This window comes from Ictidomys tridecemlineatus, chromosome 5 (genome assembly GCF_052094955.1).
Source record: "Ictidomys tridecemlineatus isolate mIctTri1 chromosome 5, mIctTri1.hap1, whole genome shotgun sequence".
In the NCBI taxonomy this organism is placed as follows: domain Eukaryota; kingdom Metazoa; phylum Chordata; class Mammalia; order Rodentia; family Sciuridae; genus Ictidomys; species Ictidomys tridecemlineatus.
The window spans coordinates 188,554,853-188,575,144 of NC_135481.1; the positions used below are offsets into that span (position 1 = coordinate 188,554,853).

At 58.7% G+C, this 20,292-nt stretch overlaps 1 protein-coding gene across 2 annotated transcripts in view; it reads left to right on the top strand.

Annotated features, from left to right (window-relative positions):
- Nucleotides 1-19,199, top strand: part of Bmp7 (bone morphogenetic protein 7) — a 69,669-nt gene extending 50,470 nt beyond the window's left edge. For both annotated transcript variants that reach the window (XM_040274729.2, XM_005327073.5), the window contains exons 4-7: nucleotides 8,570-8,767; nucleotides 14,874-14,950; nucleotides 16,243-16,353; nucleotides 18,567-19,199. In XM_040274729.2, the coding sequence (XP_040130663.1) occupies nucleotides 8,570-8,767; nucleotides 14,874-14,950; nucleotides 16,243-16,353; nucleotides 18,567-18,716 (536 nt within the window). In that variant the 3' untranslated portion in view covers nucleotides 18,717-19,199. The remainder of the gene's footprint in view (nucleotides 1-8,569; nucleotides 8,768-14,873; nucleotides 14,951-16,242; nucleotides 16,354-18,566) is intronic.
- Nucleotides 19,200-20,292: the final 1,093 nt, after the last annotated feature.

Genomic DNA, 20,292 nt, shown 5'->3' on the forward strand with positions numbered 1-20,292 from the left:
GGCTCCGCTTGGGTCCTGGTCCAGGCCTCCTCATTATTGCCTACACAGCTGAAGGCCCTCAGGGTCTGCCCTGGTGACCTTCTTCACTTTGACCCTGGGAGCCTCCCTGCCTTGGATGGCACCTGGAAAGGCCAGGAACCTGGAGAGACTGTGCCAGGGCTGGTAGCACGTGTGCCTGGTCCCCACTCAGGGAGGGAGGAGTCACTAACTTGCTCTGGGTGGAAGGAGGGCTTGCTGGTGGTCAGCTGCCCCTTGGTCTCAGTTCCTGCCCATGCCTTGGGCAGGTGGATGTTTCTGGTGACGCTCCCCGTCACCACGCAGGGGGTGCTGTCATTACCATGCCCACAGCACGGGGGAAGGTCTGAGCACCCGGGAGCCCTCCCGAGCTCCATATTCCCCAGCCCACCATTCCTGGTGGCTTAGTGGCTCTAGATCCTCTCCCCAGGCAAACACTGAGGGCTGGGGACCCATCCAGATGCCATGGATGGTACCTGAAGAGGCCAGGAACCTGGAGAGACCCAGACCCCTCAATCCCCAGGGCTTCTTCAAGAACTTGACAGTGGCCTGCCGGCAGCCCTGCTCACCAAGGGCTCCAAACCAAGCTGGGATTGCACAGGCTTCCTGCCCATCTGGCCCTGGTGGAGTCTTGGGCCAGAGGTGCCCTTCTGAGACCACCCAGGAAGCTGCGCTGCTCCCTCTCCTCCCCAGCTGTGGCCCTCCTGTTAGTCACAGCCATGGCCCAGCTGGGCTCCACTCTGGCCAGCAAGCTGACCGCGTGGGAGGGAAGCCTGTAAACCCCCAGGCACCAGCTGGGCAGCATGGCCTCATCCCCTGAGGGCAGCACCTTGGGACTGGGGCTAGTTCCCCACCTGTACCACGGCCTGTGCTCCCACATCTGGGCCAGCCATGTTCTGCACCCCCAGTGGGTGCTGGGGATGGGGGCAAGCAGAGCATGACCAATCAGGGCAGGGAGGAGAGGTGGGTGCCCTTGAGCAGGGACTCCCACGGACTTTGGGTCCTCCACCAAGGGGTGCAGCAGCCGGAGTGGCTCCTGGGGTCCCCTGGTGTGTCCCTGCCTGCCCCCTTCATCTGTTCTTAGACTCAGCATCACTTGCTCTGCAGGTGGCCTGCAGGAAGAAGAGGGTGGGCCCTGGGGGTTACTGAGCCCTGGGCGGCTGCACGTCTGTGCCCATGACTGTGGGTTTGATTAGCATTTCTCTGTGATGGTGGTGGATTTATTTAGTTCTCACAATTACCCTGCCCGTGCAGCCCAGTTGTCACTGCCACGTTGGGCAAAAGAGGAAACCGGGGCTGAGAAAGCTGAGTCCCCTGGCTCCCGGGGTGGACCCAGAACACTGACTCCTGCCCCCTCGCTCTTCACTGGAATGTGGTCACCAGGGACCAGGCGTGGGTGGGGCTCAAGAGGGCAGTGCCCAGTAGGGTCTGTAAAGTCATCTACACCTGCACCCCGCGAATGCTGGGTCCTTCTGGCTGTCCTCAATGTCCTCTTCCCTGGGAAGAAAAGATCCTTTTAAAGAGCCCTCACTAGGGCTGGCTTCCTGGAGGACCATCTGGGCAGTGTGTGACTTCCCTGAGCTCCTCTCGTGTTTTTTATGGCCATGTGGATATAAAGATGGTTATAATCCTGGCTGAATTAAACATTAAAACATTTCCTTTGATACTAAAAGTTCATGTTTTGTCTTATGTTTTAAGGGACGTTAAAACATTTTCACGGGCCCTCAGTGTACATTGGCTTCCGGCCCCGCCTGTGCTGGGCCGGGAGCAGCACAGATCTCTCCTCCACCTCATTTGGTTGTTAGAAACAGCTTCCTGCATCGGACAGCCTCTTGGCCCATGTTGGAATCACATATATTCACTCAATAAACCGCCTAAACAAGACTTAAGCTTTGGCCGTCACGTGGCTCACGATCTTGCAGGAGGGGGCCGTGAATGAGGGGCCACTCTGTGGAGGGGAGGGCCGATGCTGTGCCCGCTGTCCTGCGCGCTCTTCGAGGGTTTCCTGCTGCTCTCCTGGGGCCGATTTCCACCTCCAGAGCCCGCTGTGGGCGATGAAGACCTCTGGAAGCTTGTGCTCCTTGGATCCCAAGAAGAGAACTCTAGCATCCCGTCCTGGCTCATGGGGTCACCTCCCCACTCGCCCTGTTCACAGAAGAAATCACTGGGAGGTGCAGGAAGGTGGCGCCTATCAGCCTCTCTGATGAAGAAGATGCTCTGGTGGCCCCGCCTGCCCCCCTCCCTCTTCCTCAGGGACCCCCTTCTGCAGCACCTGCAGGCGCATGCTCTACACGGCGGAGCTCCAGGCCAGGAGGCATCTTCTCCCGGCCCCACCGCTGCCTCTGGAAGTGGGCACCCTGTGCACAGCCAAGCTCTGTCCTCTGGCGTAGGAGAGCATGTGTCCCGCTCCTCGACCCTGGTGCCTGGCTGCAGAGGGGTCCACGGGCCGCGCAGTTCAAGTGTGGTGGTCAGGGAGGACGCGGAGGTGAGCCGCTGGCTCATGGCTGTGCACACCCGGCGCCCTTCAAGGGGCTGCTGATGCCCGCCCCTGGGCAGCTGGCCCCCAGGTGCCTTCGCCTTGTGATTTCTTCACTTCCTGTTTGTCCAAAAGCCGGAGAGGGAGCGGGAAAAAAAAAGCCCGATGGCCCAGCAGCTGGGGTGGGTCCTTCCAGGGCTGGGTGGGCAGCCGTGGCGAGGACGGAAGTGGGTCACGGGGCCAAGCAGATGTCGCAGTGTTAACTGTGTTCTCACTTGTCGCTCGGGCTTTGGCTCATGGAGAGGGGTGGTTGGACTTGAAGAGTTTCCCACCGCTAATGAGGAACACTTTTATGCTGGGGCCTCGGAGGGGCAGCTGGTGGCCTCGGGCCTGGAAAACAAAGGGACCAGAGGAGAGCCAAGACGCTGCCCTCTCTGGGGTGGGCTGTGTCCCCTCTTGTCCTGAGAGGCTCCGGCTGTGCTTCCTGCCTGCTCTCCGGGATCTTTCCCCAGAGCTTGCCGGCTGCCCCGGGCTGGGCCACTGCTCGGCCCGAGGGGCTGAGGTGTACCTGCTGGACTCTCCTAGACCCCTGTGTCCGCCTGCCTCAGCTGTCCGTGAGCCTTCCCTCGATGCCACGGCGGATCTTCCTACTGCTGGGGCCTCTGCAGGCACCCCACCTCCAGCCTCGAATCCTTTCTGGATTGGGGGGCCCTGTGCCAATATCTGCCTGGACTCATTGACAGATGGTGCGGGGGGTGCAGTGTGTAGCCTCGCGTCAGCTGCACCCTGTGTGAGCTCGTCTCTGCCCCTGACGAGTGCAGGCGCCCTAGGCAGCCTTCACGCCCATGACCTTGTCCTCCCCTGTTGTGAACGTGGGTCACAAGTCACAATTCTTACTTTGAACATGCTTAGCACAGTGCCTGGCACTGAGAAAATGCCTAGGAAATGGTTTTTATTCTCGTTGAGGACCAGCCATGGAGAGACAGACGGTACCCAGAGGGCCCAGACGTGCGTGATAGAACACGGGCGTGTCCCAGCTCAAGACAGGGATGGTTTCCTCCGTAGGCTGGAAGCAAATTGGTCGAAGGTTGGTTGGCAGGGAGCTGCCAGTGTTTTTGTGGTGCCTAGGGTGGGCATCGGAGGCTTGGAGGGTCGGGCATCTGCCTGCACAGCAGTAGCCTTGGTGGGAAAGCAGAGTCTGGTACCCACCATGTGCGCTGGCGGTATTCCAATAAAACTTTATTTGAAAAAGCAGGCGGTGGCTGGATGTGGCCTGACCCCCTGGGCCAGTCATCAGTGCCAAGCCTGTGCCTTTCTGGCCCACCATCCTGAGCGTCTTGTCCTGGGGCACTTCACTCGGCAGAAGGGCTGCCTCCTTGTCCCCAAGGACAGAGGAAGGCAGGGTAAAGGACATTTCTCAATCCCTGTGGCTGCCTTTTAGGAGGAAGACACTTCCAGAATCCTGCAGTCCCAGGCCCAGAGGCAGGGAAGGGTGGGAGGGAGAGCGGGGCCAGGCGGGGCACGGCGTGTGGTCCACAGCTCACGCACCTCTTTGCATCAGGCCTCTGCACTCAGACTGAGCCACCAGGCGAGGGCCCGGCAATGGCTTCCCTCGTCCCTAAAGACTGGAAATGTGAGACACCCAGAGCGTGCAGAGGCAGAGGGGGACAGGTGTGTGGGAGACGACTCCCGCTCCAGACCAGAAGAAAGGAAGGGGCGGTTCCCTCAACAGCCTGTGCCCAGCTGTCCCTGATGATCACCATCAGAACTGGAAAGAGCCCCAAGACCTCAGCTGTGAACGGCTAAGCAATGTGTCCATGCATAGCGTGGGACACCCTCGGCCATGCAGAGGACCAACAGGGGCACTCGGGACCTCGTGGATGGACCTCAGAGTCCTCATGCAGACTGATGTCAGCCGACACAGGGCCTGGGGAGTCCCAGCATGTGGAATGTCTACCACATGCCCCGTCAGGGGGAGGCTCTCCACCAAGACCTTTGCCTCCCAGGGGACACGTGACAAGTTCTGAGGCATTCTTGGTTGTCACAGCTGGGGGTGCTGCTGCTGAGCCCCCTGCTATAGTGCCAGGATGGCCCCCTCAGAGCCATCGGGCCTACTGTCCCTGGAGCCCACCCTCTCTGGCTTGTGTCCTCCCTGTCCCCAGGTGAGCCACACCGTCCTCAGGCCTGGCATTTGTCTCCGTGTTCTGATTTTGTGCCTGCTGCTGCTGTGCCACTCACATGCAGCTGGTCATGTGACGCTGGGCTCAGTTCTCCTGGGCGTGTGCCGAGGAGCTCTGGTGGGTCACATGGGCATGACACGGTCAGCTTCAGGGGGACATGGCCGGCCTACTTTCTGTGTCCCTGTCTTTGGTGAAGGTAAGTGAACCACTGCCAGGTGTCTTTCAGCCACACCTGCTGAGGGTCTGCTCCTGACCAGGCCCACCATGGCCTGCACCGATGTGCCCTGTCCTCAGCCACTTAGAAAGGGGCAAGAATGGCCCCAAACATCGGCTTGGACTCCATCACGGGGGCAGGTCATTCATCTTGCTGGCCGGCTCGAATGTGCCGCTGGTTTGACCATGACCTGGTGACATCAGGAGAGACCCTGCCTCTCTGCTGCTCCTTCTGCTGGTCAGCTTTTGTTGATCCTGCTCTCCCTGTGGTTGCTAGGTGGTGGCCGATGCTAGGACTCCCTCCATTTCTCTTCCCTCAGTCCTGTTTGTAGAGAGAAAATCACTTCTGAAAGTTAGAGTGGAAAGTTTCCAGAAAAGAAACTTCCAGGGCACTTCTCTTGCCTTCACTGACTGAATTGGGTCACATATTAATCCCTGAGCCAGTGACTGTACTAGAGGATTAGTGGCCTCTTATTAAACCTCAGTCCCACCCGTGAGGCCAGGTGGAGTCGGCTTTCAGCACAGCTGCCTCAGTGAAAAGGGGTGGGTTACCAGGAAAGGGACGGGCAGGGCTTTTGCAGATGAGGAGCTCGAGGCCCTGCGGGCAACATGTCCAACCCTTGTAGGTCTCCTCTGTCCCCTGACCTGCTGTCGCTCAGCGGAGCCTGTGGGTCCCCGGCCAGGTCCTCCCACGGTGCTGTGGACTCCATTCCCAGCACTTGGACTTAGGGTGTCTGGAACGGCACCAGGTTTTCAGGTCAGGCATTTTTATTTTGCTCTAAAATCCTTCCAGGGGGGAAGCATAATTCCTAGGGGCTCAGCTTTAATGGTTTCTTTTATAGAATCACTCGAGTTATAGGTGGATGAACTCAAGGAAACCCTGCTTAAGAATGCAGGACAGCCGGCGCTAAGAGGGGTGGAGGCCAGGCCACGGCGGACGGAGCGGGTTTGTTTCTTTAAACGTGAGCTGTTAAAAAGCCAGAGTGAACCCCTGGTGCTGATCTGGTCTTGAGAGATTTCCTTGACTCCTGGCCCGTCTGGGGGACTCCAGGCAGAGTTAATTCCAGATGTGGATGGGCCAGGGCCCTATGGAGACATTGTTCTTGTGGCCTTGACCCCTCTTGCCTCACCTTGGGGCGTCCTAGCTTCAGTGGTCAAGAGTCCTCGAGAAGCCGGGCGCAGTGGTGCACGCCTATAATCCCAGAGGCTCAGGAGGCTGAAGCCAGAGGATTGAATGTTCGAGGCCAGCCGCAGCAACTTAGTGAGATTCTGTCTCAATTTAAATAAATAAATAGGAATTAGGGTGTAGCTCAGTGGTAAAGTGCCCCTGGGTTCAATCCCCAGCATCAGAAGAAGGAGAAAAAAGATTCCAGATTCTCGGTCAGCCTGACTTGGGTTCAAGTTCTGCACTGTGGCTCCAAGTTGTGTGTCCCTGGGGGCAGCACTCCGCCTTCCCAGCTGTCCCCATGTTAGGTAGGCTTTGTCTTCATCGGAAGCTTCTTTCTCCCCTTGGAGCTTGTACCCCACCCCAGACCTGACACTAAGTACGATTTCCAATGATCTCGTCCTTGTCCCAGCCCAGAGACTGACAGTCGGTGCCCAGGCCCTGACTCAGGCTGTCAGCAGAGGATGGGACACGGGGATCACTTCCTCCACCGGATGATCCCGTCCCCTCCTGGTGTCCCCTTCCTCCTGCCGGGATTCTTCTGGAACCTTCCTTTGAGGCCTTCCTGTGCAGTCTCTCCATAGGCCCCCACCTCTTTGTGGAAGAGAAAGAGCCCCTGGGCCCAGCGTGTTCAGCCACACGCTGTCCCCGGGCAAGCTCATCGCCTCTCCTGAAACCCCTCGCTGGCCCTGCCTGCTGCCCTCGCTGGCATTCGACCACTCCTCTGAGCTCCGCACGTGCGCTGTGCCCAGAGGTTGGCTTTGAACGCAGGTGGCTGGCCTGAGCCTCCCCAGGCCAAGCGTCTCTCTTTGGCTGGATCCATAGCCACGCTCAGACTGGGACCTTGGGCCACCTGCCTGGCTGCTCCCCTCGGGTGTCAAGTAGGGACTCCAGACAACGTCCCCTAACCCAACGCCTTCCCTCTCCACTGCCCAGCCCTGCCTTGCTTTCCCTGCCACGGCAGACGAGCGGCCTTCCTTTCTCGGGTCCCCAGGGAGCGTCTTGTCTCTGGTCTCCACATCCTTGGGCACGTTCCGGGAGGTTCCCTTTCAAGACACCCAGAACCTGCCCTTCTCTGCTTGGGACGTCATGTTCTCGTTGAGATGTTTCCATTGGGGGAACTGGGTGAAGGGTACGTGGGGCCTCCTGTGGATTTCCCCCAACTTTCAGTGAATCTAGACTTATTTAAAAACAAAGAGTGAAAGTAAATTCCAGATACGGGTTTAAAAAACGAACCTGGGGAATCCGACCTCTTCTTAGGGACCACTCAGCGCCCAGGCTGGGCCTCCTTCACCTCTGTCCGGGTGGTTCCTCCCCCTCTTCCTCCTCCCTCTGCTCCTGTCCTTGATCTCTGAAGTCCAGTCCCCAGGGACAGACCGAGGTGGTCTTGTAAGAAGCGGTGTCTCCCCCTCAGGCAGTGCCTCGGTGGCCTCCCTGGGCTGTGGGAACACAGTTCCACAGCCTGGGTGGCTCAGGACAGCCTGGCTTTGTTCCCTCACTGCTTGGAAGACCCACATCCGTCACCGGGGTGTCCGCAGGGGGATTCCTTCCCAGGATCCAGGGAGGGATGCTTCCGTGCCCCCCTGCTGAAGGTGCTCCCGGCAACCCCGCATCTGGCCCGTCTCCCTCCCTGGTGCCTGTGCCTCTGCCTTCACCTGGCCTTCCCAGGAGGAGAGCCTGTTGGATCAAGGCCCATCTGGCCTAGTTTGGCCTTTCCTTGAATTACATCTTAAACACCCTATTTCCAAATTGTCCTCTCCTGAGGCTCTGGTGGGACCACTGCTGGCCCGGTGGACAGTCAAGGCAAAAGCTTGCTGCTGCCCACAGGACCGACACCATCGGAACTCCTGCTGCCCCTGCCCACTACCCACCCCGCTGCAGCCCTCACCCGTGGCCCTCCGCCCACCTCCAGACAACTGCCTCTGGGCTCCCTCTGTCTGGAGGGGTCTCCTCCTCATGGTCCTCAGCTCTCCGCTCCAGTGGTCTCTCTGCAGTCGTTAGGGCTGTTGGAAGCTGTGCCCACCCTTCTTGGCACAGAACAGGAATGGCCCCCTCCAAATTAGGTTGACTATGTGACCCACTTTGGCCATGGAACTGTGTGGTGACCACCCAGACTTGGAGCTGCCCTGTGTGGTGGTGTGCACCAGGGTAGTGGGCAGGAGCTTGCCACTGTCCACGTAGCACTGAATGGGACTTAGGTGCACCTGGTGTGGGACCCTCTGCCAACTGCAGCCTGCCCCTCCCCTGCCCATTTTCCTCCACACCTACCGGTCCCACTCAGTACCCCGGGGGTCCCTCGGCCGCCTCCCCCCTGTGCAAAGTCAGGGAGTGGGGGCTTTTCTCTTTTGCCTGTAGCTGCTTCCAGGCTGCTAGGACAGTTCCTGGCCTGGGGTTGGCTGCGGCCAGGACTGGTGGGTGGCAGAACCATGGATGAAGGGCAGGGGAAATGATATCTGCAGCACGGAGCTGCCCTGTCCCTCCCAGAACCACCATCTGTATGTCTGGATGCTTCCTCCCTAGGACAGAGCGTCAACCCCAAGCTGGCGGGCCTGATCGGGCGGCATGGGCCCCAGCATAAGCAGCCCTTCATGGTGGCCTTCTTCAAGGCCACCGAGGTCCACCTCCGCAGCATCCGGTCTACTGGGGGCAAGCAGCGCAGCCAGAACCGCTCCAAGACGCCCAAGAACCAGGAGGCTCTGAGGATGGCCAGTGTGGCAGGTACGTCCAGGGTGGGTTGGCACAGGTACCCGAGGACCCCAGGGCCCCACAGAGCCCCGGAACGAGAACCACTCCAGGTCAGTGTGGGAGCTCCACAGGCGGCTCCGGAGCAGACACAGCCAGAAGCAGACCCACATCCTTGCCTGCCCAGAGCCTACCAGCTTGATTATTAATAAAGCTAATAAATCAACTTAGAAATGCAAATGGAAAAGTATTAGCATAGCATGATGCAGATTGTGCAGATTTGTCCTTAGAGAAAACAGCGGCCACACTGACACCTCGGAAGGGGAGTTAGGAAGACAGGCAGTGGGCGTGGGTGGGAGGGGAAACGGAGGGAGCTGTTGGCTGTATCTTTCACTTATTTCCTAAAATGAAAAATATTGAGAACTTGTGACCAATTTGATTCCTTGAAAAAATAATATGGGTGGAAAGTGTTTTTGTATATTATTTGGTATACTTTTAGGTTTGTTTGAAATGTTTCATTACGATAGGAGAAAATTTAAAAATAGAGACACCTGTAAAAATAGAGACACCCAGAACCTCCAGAGGCTGAGTCAGGAGAATCATGAGTTCAAAGCCAGCCTCAGCAAAAGCGGAGTGCTAAGCAACTCAGTGAGACCCTGTCTCTAAATAAAATATAAAATAGGGCTGGGGATGTGGCTCCGGAGTCAAGTGCCCCTGAGTTCAATCCCCCCCCCCCAAATAGAGGTAATATCTTCATTAAAAGAAATTAAAAGATTAATGAAAGTACTAAATGTAAGGCATCCCCAAAGGACATTTCTAGGGTGGCAGCATCCAGATCCTTGCTATAGAGCGGGACAGTTTTTAGCACATGAGGTTTTATAGTTCTTGAGGCTCTGAGACTCCAAGGTTTCCTGTTTTACAGAGAGATAAACTGGGGCTCAGTTTAAGTTAAGTAACTTGTCCAAGGGCACGGAGTAAGTGGCAGCCCTGGGATTGAGCCCCAGGAGCAGGCTGGCTGTCCACTACACTGGAACCATGTCCCTGTTTAGAATTGCCTGGAGCTATCTGCCTGTCCTAGATGAGCCTTAGTGTCCCCAGTAGTCCTCTTGAGGGGTTTTGACGATTCCCCAGGCATTTGCCAAGTCCGTGCATGAGCCTGTCCTTGTCTGGGGCTTTGGGAACATGGCTGGCTGGCACATGGTCCCTTTCCCCACAGGCTGACTGGACACTGATGGTGTCTGGTGGCGTAGGTTGCTGGAACCCAGGATGGTACATCTTGATCTTGGTTTAGGAGCCAGAATCGCCTTCCCAGCCCTGTGGTCACCTGTGGCCACCCCCACCCTCACCCATCTCATGCTCCCCTGCACGTGGAGCGGTCCTTGTCCTGGTAGGAGACGCACCTTTATTTTCTCCCAGACTGAGAGGAAAATGTCAATTAACATCTCTAGCAGACAGTTTCCCAGGGACTGTGGTGGTGGCCACCCAGATCCTTGGAGCCCAGGTTATGGCTGAAAAAAAAAAAACCAAAAACTTCTGAGCCCCCCTTTCCAGGTGACCTGAGCCAGGGAGAGCAGGTGACCTCTAGCTGGAGAAGGTGGTAATGGACTCTCCCCAGAACCCCCAGAAAGAAGGCAGCCCATGACACTTAGACTTCAGCTGGCGGCTGTGCTGGACTTAACTCCTGTGCTGCCAGATGGGCAATTAGCGTGACCTGGGGCTGCCCTGTGTGGTGGTGTGCACCAGGGCAGTGGGCAGGAGCTTGCCACTGTCCACATAGCTTTCTCCTCTGCTGATGGGCTGGGTGTCCCCTGAGCTTAGCTCCCAGAGCTGGGACCCTGGTGGCTGCCAGGAACAGTCTGAGGCACAAACCTGCCCTGGTCAGCAGCTGTGGCAGCTGGGGCCTCTGAGCACACTCCCAGGCCTGGGCTGGTCCATGGAACCACCCAGAAAACTGGGGTGTTTAGAGGTCTTGTGGCGAGGCGGCAGCAGTGGCACCCCCCAACCCAGCTTCCACTGCCAGTGGCCCCTTCCGCCTCACCCAGCCCCTCCTAAAGTTCATTTTACTTTCCCAGGGAGAGGCAGCCTGCTGGGCCGAGGGGCACTTTTGAGAGCAGGACTTCCTGACCCCAGTGGGCTTCAGTGGCCCAGGTGGCTCAGAGTGTGTGCAGGGTTGTGCTTGGACTCCATTCGTGCCCTTTTTTAGGTTTCTTGAAAGGGTCTGTGATTTGCTAAATCGAAGATCACCCGATCTGTTCCTTCACATCAGGGGCTCCTCCGAGCTGGGCCTTAGGGCTGGGGCTCAGTGGGGAAGCTCTCCAGGCCGGGCAGGAGGCGGGCATCATTATCACCCTGGGTGAGGAGAGGCCCAGGATGGGGGACAGTGGGACTCCAGCCCATGCCAGGGGCAGGCAAGGCTTCCCCTGGGAAGTGAGGAGGAGGTGCTGAATGTGGCCAGGCTGTCCCCAGGGTTTGGCCAGGCAGTGGGACCTGCAGCTGCAGGGCCCGTGGCGGAGGCTCCCTGGCATGCTGAGGCCGTGTGGCTGGGGCAGGTGAGGAGCAGGTGTGGATCCCCCCCTGCAGGCTGCAGCTCAGGTTTGAAACTCAGCCCAAGAACATGGAGAGGTTTCTCAGAGCTCCACGCTATGTGCAGTGGGGTGGGAGAAGTTCTGGCTGCTCTGAGGAGGGGGGTGGGGTGGGACACGGGGCTTCAGCCAGGGCCTGGGGGCTTGGCCGAGGCTTTTGCATCCTAGCAGGCTGGAAGTGCTGGCACGTTCCACCCAGCTCTGTCCTGGAGCCCTATCAGAATGAGGGGGCAGGAAAGAGGCCTCGAGGTCCTGGCCTCCCAACCCGATTCTCCATCAGATCCTCACCAAGTGTCCAGGGACGGGGCCCTCACTCCCCATGGGGCAGCTGCTCCACCTGCCACCTCCCTCCTTCCTGTGGATTTCAACTCCCTGGCCTTGTTAAAGCTCTTCTAAACACGGCCTGGAAGTTTAATTAAAAAAAAAAAAATCCCAGGTCTGGGCCCCACCCCAGACTTCATAAGCCAGTGCCCGCCCCCGTGCATGGGCGTGCGTGCCCTGTGTCTTGGAGGTGTGCCCATCTCACGTGATGTGACAGGCTAGGAACCCTGCTATGGGGCCACACAAGCTGAATCCTTTCTCGCACGCAGCTCTTGTGTGTGGGTTGGGGACACAGGCTGCAGCCTGCCGCCTGCCATGGAGCTGCTTGCCTGTGAGCCACCCCCAGGGCCCAACGGCTCTTCAGATGGCGTGCTTGGGTGGAGGACCTGGGCCCTCGCCCCACTTGAGCCCAGTGCCCTGGTGATTAGCCGCCTCCACCAGACGACCCGTGGGGGTGGCAGCTGGGTCTGCGCACTGGTCGAGACGTGCTGGCTGCTTGGGCAGGGCCTCGTGGAGGTGGAGGCCACCAGGGCAAGTGGCATGTGCTGCCTCTCGCTCTGCTGTGTAGGCAAGTGGGGCAGGACTGGAGGGCCGGGGGCTGGGAGCCTTGCTTGGCTTTTCTGCTACGAGGTCCTAGTGAGACACAGGAGTTCCAGCCACTTTCTCTGGGGCCATTCGGGATCCCAAGAGACCAGAAGTGCAGAGCAGGTGTCTGGGGTCCCTGATGGTAGTGCCAGTGTCCAGCCCCACAGCATGTCCACACCCCCTGTTGGGCTTGGGGTTTGAACATTGAGTCAAACGTCATTGTTTCAGATGTGGTTGGGGAAGTGGCACTTGGGCCTAAGGACCCCTCCTCTGCTCCTGGCTGACAGTGTTGATCTTCCCTGGTGCTGAGCCCTCACGTCAGCTCAGGGTCTTCCTTTACTCCGGACACCATGTACTTGGCAATGTCCCAGGCCCGAGCTGACGTGCTCAGACCTCTTTCTCATTTGGGGCACTTCAGTCAGGCTCCTTGGCGTGTAGGATGCTCCCCACCTTCTGCCTCGCCCTAGGTGGAGGGTGGAGGGAGCTTCCTATGACCCCGCATTGCCACAGCGAGGGTGCCGATGGAGATCTCTGGGCAGCCAGGGGAAGCCGCCTTTCCAGCTCCCTGGGCCCTTCTCCCAGGGTGCCCTTGAGCTCGACCTTTGTACTTGAGTGACAGCCTGGCCCCCACCCACTTCTCACTAACCTAGGATTCCTGTGGACGGGGGAGAGCGGGTGTTGGGGGTGGCTCCCTCTTCATCAGACCCCCTCGTGGTGTGTCACTGGTTTGAGGGACACAGCCGTGATACTCAGTGGTTAAGAGGTGTGCCTGTGTGCAGTTTTAAATGTCCCTCGGGTGGTCTGGGAGCGTGGTACGATCCTCCGTGTGAGAGCCCTGGCGAACTGCTGCGAACACTCAGGCAGCTGGCCTGGCGTGGAGGTGGCCACTGAAGCCAGCCGCTGGGAGAGCCCCCACTGGCCTGCAGGGCTTGCTGTGTGTGTGGGCCTGCACCTCCAGGGCATCCCCGGGGAGACTCAAGCAGACCACACTGTCCACGGTGGGACGTGGGACGAGCCTGCGCTGGCAGCACCAGTCGGGATGGACTGCCTGCAAATTCAGAACCCCACGTCCCGTGCTCGTCAACACTAGAACATGCACTGCCCACAGAACCGAGGGGAGGTTCTGATCCAGGAGCTCAGCAGTGGAATCGCGGCCCCAGCTCTAGCGCTCCCTGCCCTGCCATCTCAGCAGCGCTTCATCTCAGGGCCCTGGCTACCCAGAGCCGTCGGGCCCTCATTATTCTTTTGTTGCCAGGCAACAGGAGAAAGCAGGGCATCTTCCCGTGGGTCTTCCTTAGGATGGAGGGCCCTCTTTGCAGAACCCCCAGGCCCATAGTTTGAGCTGAGCTCCTTGCCCTTCCTGAACAGGGCCTGCCTCTGGTGGCAGGACGTGCTGGCGAGCTCAGGCCTGGGTGTCCCAAACAGTCACTGGGAAAGGGGAGGTTGCCATGAGGGGCCAGTACCAGATCTTTCAGGGGCCACACTGGGTCCATCAGAGAGGCGTGGGGACACAAGCACCTGAGTCCTATAACCTGGGTCAGGTAACGCAGCAAGCTCCCCCTCACCTCCTGGGCCTGCCCTTTCCCTCCTCTCAGACGTTCTCCGGGCCACCTTGCCCACTGGGACATTCATTCTCTGGGCCACCTGGCCCACTGGCATGCTCAGCCCCGAGAGCATTAGAGGGGTGTGTGAGGCTGAGGCTCTGAGCCTCCTTTACATGTGCAGTGTGGACTCAAGGCTTTGGAGATGCAGCGGTGACTTCACAAGGCCTCTTTAAGGAGGTGACATTGGAGCCAAGACTAGAATACACAGTAGGAACCAGACTCAGAATGGAGGAACACGCACTGGAGCCTTCGGGCTGTGAGAACGGCTCAGCACAAAGGCCCCCATAAGGAGCAGCCTGTGGCTGATGGTTCAGGAGTCAGAGCCACCCAGGCCTTCCAGGCAAGGGCCGGAGGTGGACATCACTCTGGGCAGATAGAAAGGTGGAGGATGGGCAGGTCATGGTTAAGGAGAAAGCACGCCCAGCCGCAGGCAGAAGCGGGCGTTCAGAGCGTGCGTGTGCGAGGCGTGCGCAGACTCTGCAGCGGTCCCGAGTGCCCGGGCCTGACCTGAGGCTCACCAACGTACGCTTCTGGAAAACCCCGGGGCACTGTGGCTGCTCCCGTGGGAACCGCAGTGGGGTGTGTGCTGGCCATCAGTGGTTTGGCTTCTGTCATCTCTTCCTGGTGCTGTGGGGGGACTCTGTCCAAGGTGTTTCTGCACACCTCTTGTCCCCCAGATGGAAGAAAGTCTAGGGGTGCTCTGACCTCACTCCTAGGCCGCACAGTTGAAGCAGACCCCTCTGAGCAGGGCTGTGCAGCCAGGTGGGGTTGCTGTGGGGTTTGACCCCTCGTGGACCCACGTGCACATGCCAGCATTCCATCAGGGAAGCCAGTGTCCAGAGGGGTCCTGAAGGTGCTCTGGCTGAGCTGGTGGGGGAGAGGAGGGGCCGGGCACCTCCCCTGGCAGGGACCTGCGTGGGCAGCACCAGGCCAGATCTCCCAGCCGCCCTCTGGCTGGAGTGATCATGCTCCCACTGCGTCACGCGGAGGGACGTGAGCGTGTGTGCTTTCCTCCCTGGGTGCTGCTCCTTCATCTCCTCCGCCACACAGAGAACAGCAGCAGTGACCAGAGGCAGGCCTGCAAGAAGCACGAGCTGTACGTGAGCTTCCGCGACCTGGGCTGGCAGGTAAGGGCCCCGCGCGCTCCCTGGGGCAGCGCCCCTGTATGCACAGGAGTCCCGAACCTCATCCTGCCGCTCAGGCTCCAGGTGGCACGTGGCCTAACCAGGGAAGAGGCTGCGGGCCAGGGTCACGGGGATGTCCCAAGAAACCCCCAACAGAAATGTGAGCTTCCACCCAGATCCAGGAGCCCCAATACTGTGGACTCTGAGCCTCATGGCCTTCCCGCCCCTCATTCCCATCCTGTGACCTCTGTTTCTTTGTCACATGGCTGGGCCCTGTGTTAGTGGGCGGGATCCCCTCTGCCCACCCCTCCTCCCCTCCCAAGGTTCCACGGGGCTGATCCCTCTGGAGCCATTGTGGGGCAGGGTCCTGCAGGCCGGCAGGCGTCCTCCACAAGTCCTTATGGTCACTCACCCAGCACCTCATGGACACTCGTGAGTGTCCACAGCCCCTGGGCCTGCTGTGGGTGCTGAGGTGCAGCCAGGAACCTGGTCATGTGTCTGTCCCACGGAGGTCATGCACTGACCCAAGATCCTGGGGCAACTCACAATGTTGTTCAGCCCATGGGGAGCTTATAGTTCAATGGGAGAGTCCAGATTCTTCCATGGGGACTGTGCCCAGACACCCACAAGGCAAGGTGCATGCAGCCAGCTGGGCACCCTGCTGTGAGTCTATCCTTGGGACCAGTGACAGCATCCGTGTTCCAGGGAGTGTTGCGGCAGCATCCGCACTCCAGGGGTCACGGCTGGAAGATTTTGTGCCCCTGAGAGTCAGTGACGGGTGCATGGATTGCTGGACAGTGTTCCTGGGCTTGCAGACTCTGGAGGCAGCGTGGGGTGTGCTGCTCACGGAGCTGTGCACACAGGTGGTGCACGCTGCTGGACTTCCCCCACAGTGCGGAGGGTCACTGACCTCTCCTCCAGGCGGGTACACCCAGGCATGGAGGGTTGGCTTACAGTAAACTGTAATGTGTCATCACCTGGCAGGGACAGTTGGTTCCTGACTGGTCCCCAACACTAGAGTCCTCTCTGCTGTGCCACCTCCTGTCCAGGAGCACAGCCCTGGCTCTGCCTGCCCTCTGGTGACTCTGTTTCTTTCTGCTGGGGCTACTGGCTGCTCTTGTTCCTCCTGCCTCTTCTGGACCCCCCTGTTTGGGGGCATGGCAGAGCCCTGAGCCCGTCTGGCCGTGGCCCACGGGAGGGGGGTGTCCACATGGGAGGCAGGGCCCCGCTACTTAGGTTTTCTGTGTGGTTCTGAAAGTGGCCAGCCACTCCCCAGCCACTGCCCTCTCCTGCAGGACTGGATCATCGCCCCTGAAGGCTACGCGGCCTACTACTGCGAGGGGGAGTGCGCCTTCCCTCTGAACTCCTACATGAACGCCACCAACCACGCCATCGTGCAGACACTGGTGGGTGCCGCCGGGTGCTGTCCGGGGGGGGGGGTCAGCTGGGGCTACAGGCTGTGGGACCTCAGGTCTTGCTGTGCTGCCTCCAAGCCAGAGCCTGAGATGCTATCTGGTGGGTAAGCCCTTGGCTCTATAAAAAAAGATACTAAAAATTATATTTTACGACTTCATTGGAGTAAAGATGATCATGCGTCTGGATGTGAAGTTCCTTCCTTTGTTCTAACTTTAACAGTAGAACAGGTTCACGAGCTCCCAAAAGCTCAGGCGCTGGTTACCATGCCTAACCCAGAAGTGGGCCTGGGGCTGCCCGTCCGTCAGTCTGGACTGCGCTCTTGGGGTCAGATGACTGTGCTGTGTTGAGACAGTCTTGTCTGCAGGCTCTCTGCCCACCCCAGCGTCTGGCCATCCCTGGGGAGGGGTCAGTTCGAGAGTGTCAGGCCATTCCTCTCCAGGCCCTGAACATGGGGAGGCAGCCCTTCCAGGGCCTTTGTTGTATTGAGGGTCTAGAGTATATAGACCCCGTGCCCAGAGCCAGGGGCACTGCAGGGAATAACCCTGAGGGGGTCCCTGGCCTCTGGCTTCATTGTCTAGTGTGGAAAACAGTTCAGTAAACACATGGGGAGATTTCAGAGGGGAAGAGCGTACCAGGAAGAGGGCAAAGAGGGTCATGTGGTAGAGAGCTAGGAAGCCCTGGGCTAGTTCACGTTCATCCACAGGGTCACTGGGAAGATTCAACATGCTGTTGAGGTCCAAGCTCGTAGCTCAGTGCCCAGCAAACAGAGATGCTCAGGACATGCCATTAGCACTACTCTACCCAAATTAGCAAGAGTGTTCGGAGATCGGCACTTTGTTCTTTAGCTTGGAATCCCAGGTGCAAGGATCTCGTTATCTGGCTCCCTGCCACCAAGGCTGACTGGGCTTTCCCTGGCAGCTGGTCATGCACCTGGCTGCAGTGCTACTGCTGACCTGGAGCCCACCGCCAGGGCTGCTCCCTCTGCCGGCTGCTGCTTGATCCTGGGCTTCATGCCTATGCTGCGACCTGCTTCTCTGCTCGTCCTGGCCGGCGAGTTCAGTCCTGGAGAACAGCTCATCTGGTCCTTTCATCTGGTCCCTTGGGGGCAAGAGCTTTTTTTTTTTTTTTTTTTTTTTTAAAGTATGTGTTTTCCAAAGCCTTTTCTTCCCTGGATTATAAACTTGAAAGCCTTTTTCGGATTGAAGATCCTTAGCTGGAAGCGGAACGGCCCTCCCCTGCTGGGCCTGGGCCTGGAGCGTCTTGCTGCAGGGAAGGGCTGCCTCGGGACCCTGGAGTGTGGGGGGCATGTCCCCGTGCTGCCTTGAGCTCATCCATGTGCTCTTCCAGCCCTCCCTTCATGGCCCATGGGACAGGGTCCTGGTGGCCTCAGTCAGATGAAAAGGGGCTCTTGAGTGACAGTGAGATGATGCTCTGTGGTCATGCTTCAATGAGGGTGACTCCCGGTCCTCAGGGAGTCCTGGGGGATGCTCACAGAGGGATGGGCTGATGTCTGGGGTTTGCTGTAAAAATCATTCAGAGTGCAGGGTGGGGGAGGGAAAGATGGACAAGGGCCCATCCTCGAGGATGTAGGAGGCCATGTCAGGCCTGAGCCTGGAGGCTGTGGGCAGAGGCCCAGGTTTCTGCATGTTGGCCTAGCATACCTCCTGTCCTTGTGATCTAGAACATTCTAGAATAGCTCCATCTCTGGCCGGTCTGGAGCACTGGCCACATCCTTTGACCTGCGGTCAGCTTGGGTTGAGTGGCAGCCTCTCCCTTCACTTTGCCCCAGCTCCCCCTCTCCCTGTGGCCTACTCTGGGACTTGGCTGGTTGGTGGCATCATGTGGTCTCTGCAGGCATTTGGGGGTTTATTTTGCTCCTTTTCCAACCCATGCTCTGCCCAGGTCCCGATGCCCACAAGCAGGAGAAAGCACTTTCAGGGGCAGGACACAGAATACCTGGCCCCAGATGGCCCATCCTGCTCCTGGCATAGCAGCTGTATCTTGTGAGGATGCCCTGTGCCGTGGTCCCCTTATCTGCAACACGGGGACAGTCCCAGAGCCAAGGGAGTGTGTATAATGTGCTGAGGTCAGGGTCTTCTTGCTAATGTCATCTGGGTCATCTTGCCCAGGCAGTAGATGTCCCTTAGGGAGAGATGGGGGCCAGGCCCGCCCCTCACCACGGGCCATGTTGGGTGTGTTGCAGGTCCACTTCATCAACCCAGACACAGTGCCCAAGCCCTGCTGTGCCCCCACCCAGCTCAACGCCATCTCCGTCCTCTACTTCGATGACAGCTCCAACGTCATCCTGAAGAAATACAGAAACATGGTGGTCCGGGCCTGTGGCTGCCACTAGCCCCTCCTGGAAGCTGAGCCTCTGGGGCCACGTTTTTCTGGATCCGCTGTGTCACCTCCCAGTATCTCTCACCACCTGCCTTGGTTAGGAGCCAACGGACCAGCTGCCTCTTTTGAGAGTTCCCTTCCCCTCCCCAGTGGTAAAGGTGTAAGAGTCTCAGGGTTGGAGAGCCAAGTGGCTGTGGATCAGTTTTGCCTCCGCAGCCTCCTGTGGACAAGCTCCTACAAGCTGCTGCAGGCAAAACCTAACAGGAAAGAATCTCTACAAGGAAGATCTCGCAGCCACAGTCATGGGCTGTGCCGTCCCCACGGGGCTCCGACTCGTTGACTCTGGAGGCCATGAGGAGACCAGGAGACCATCCGCCAGGCCACCAAACAGGGAGGAAGGCATGGCCAGGGGTGGGCCCTTGTGGCTGAGCTGAAGGAAAACTGGTGGGAAGGTCCTGTAACAAATGTCACAATAAAGCCAATGAATGCAAACGGCTAGGACGTTACAGATATGTTTTCCTCAACAGTCTATCCCCATTTCTTGATTTATTCTGACTTCATAGAAGCTGTGGCCACTGGAGGGTGGGAAGTCCCCAGTTCCATTCCTGTTTCAGTCTGAGCCTGCAGGGCCCCATGTTTACCCAGATCTGCCCAAATGCAGCTGCAGGGAAGGACCAGGAGCACCCGGAAGTGGCCATGTTGGCCCAAAGGAGAAGGCGTGCTGTGGCAGGGATGGACTTGGTGACTGGTTTCCCCTGTGAGGACGGAAGCAGGGCAGAATTGGGCTGCACCCTGAGGTTGGGAAGCACAGAGGAGACGAGTCCGCCGGCCTGCGGGGAGCAGAGTGCGCTCCTCCTCTGGGTGGACCCGTGCTCCTCTCTGAAGCCGGGCCTGCGGGGGCACTGTAGCTTCCTCTCTTCACTTGCTGACCCCTCTTAGAGGGCTCTGCAAACAGTCTCCTTGAAGTAGGCGAGAGGCACCTGGTGGGAGGGCTGAGAGGCTCAGGTGCGCTGGACGCCAGCCGCCAGCAGGAGGGTGACCTCCCGAGCATGTATCCTGCTGGGGTGACAGTTCTCACATGGTTCTTGGTGCACACCCCACCTTTGCCTTGGCCGATGGGCCCCCCAAATGCTGTTCACAAGTTTCCAGCTGCAAATGCAAGGCCGTGGGGAGGGCGTTGCCTGCCCCTACAGGAAGGGGAGAGCTGTCCAGGCAACACCCGTGGCCCTGCAGAGCCCGGGCTGCTGAGGGGCTCGGTCCTGTGCCTCCTGGAAACATCGGCTCTGCTTTTCTTTTTTCTTCTTCAGTAGCTTGGGCTGCAGCCTTTGCTGCCTGGTTGTTGGGGGAAGAGTGTTTTTGTTGCAATTTGCTTTGTTTAAAGGCAGAGCAGGGGCTTTTGTGTGACTCCCTCTTGGTTCTCGCCGCGGCTCCCGGCCTCTGGTGAGCATGGTGTACACTTCAACCTGTAAATAGCTGTGATGAGACAAAGAAGTTATTTATTTCCACCTGAAGCTCTTCTGAAACCCTCCTCGCCCCTCTCCCTCGGGACCGTGAGCGCTGGCCTTCCACCTGTATGTCTTCTTATTTAA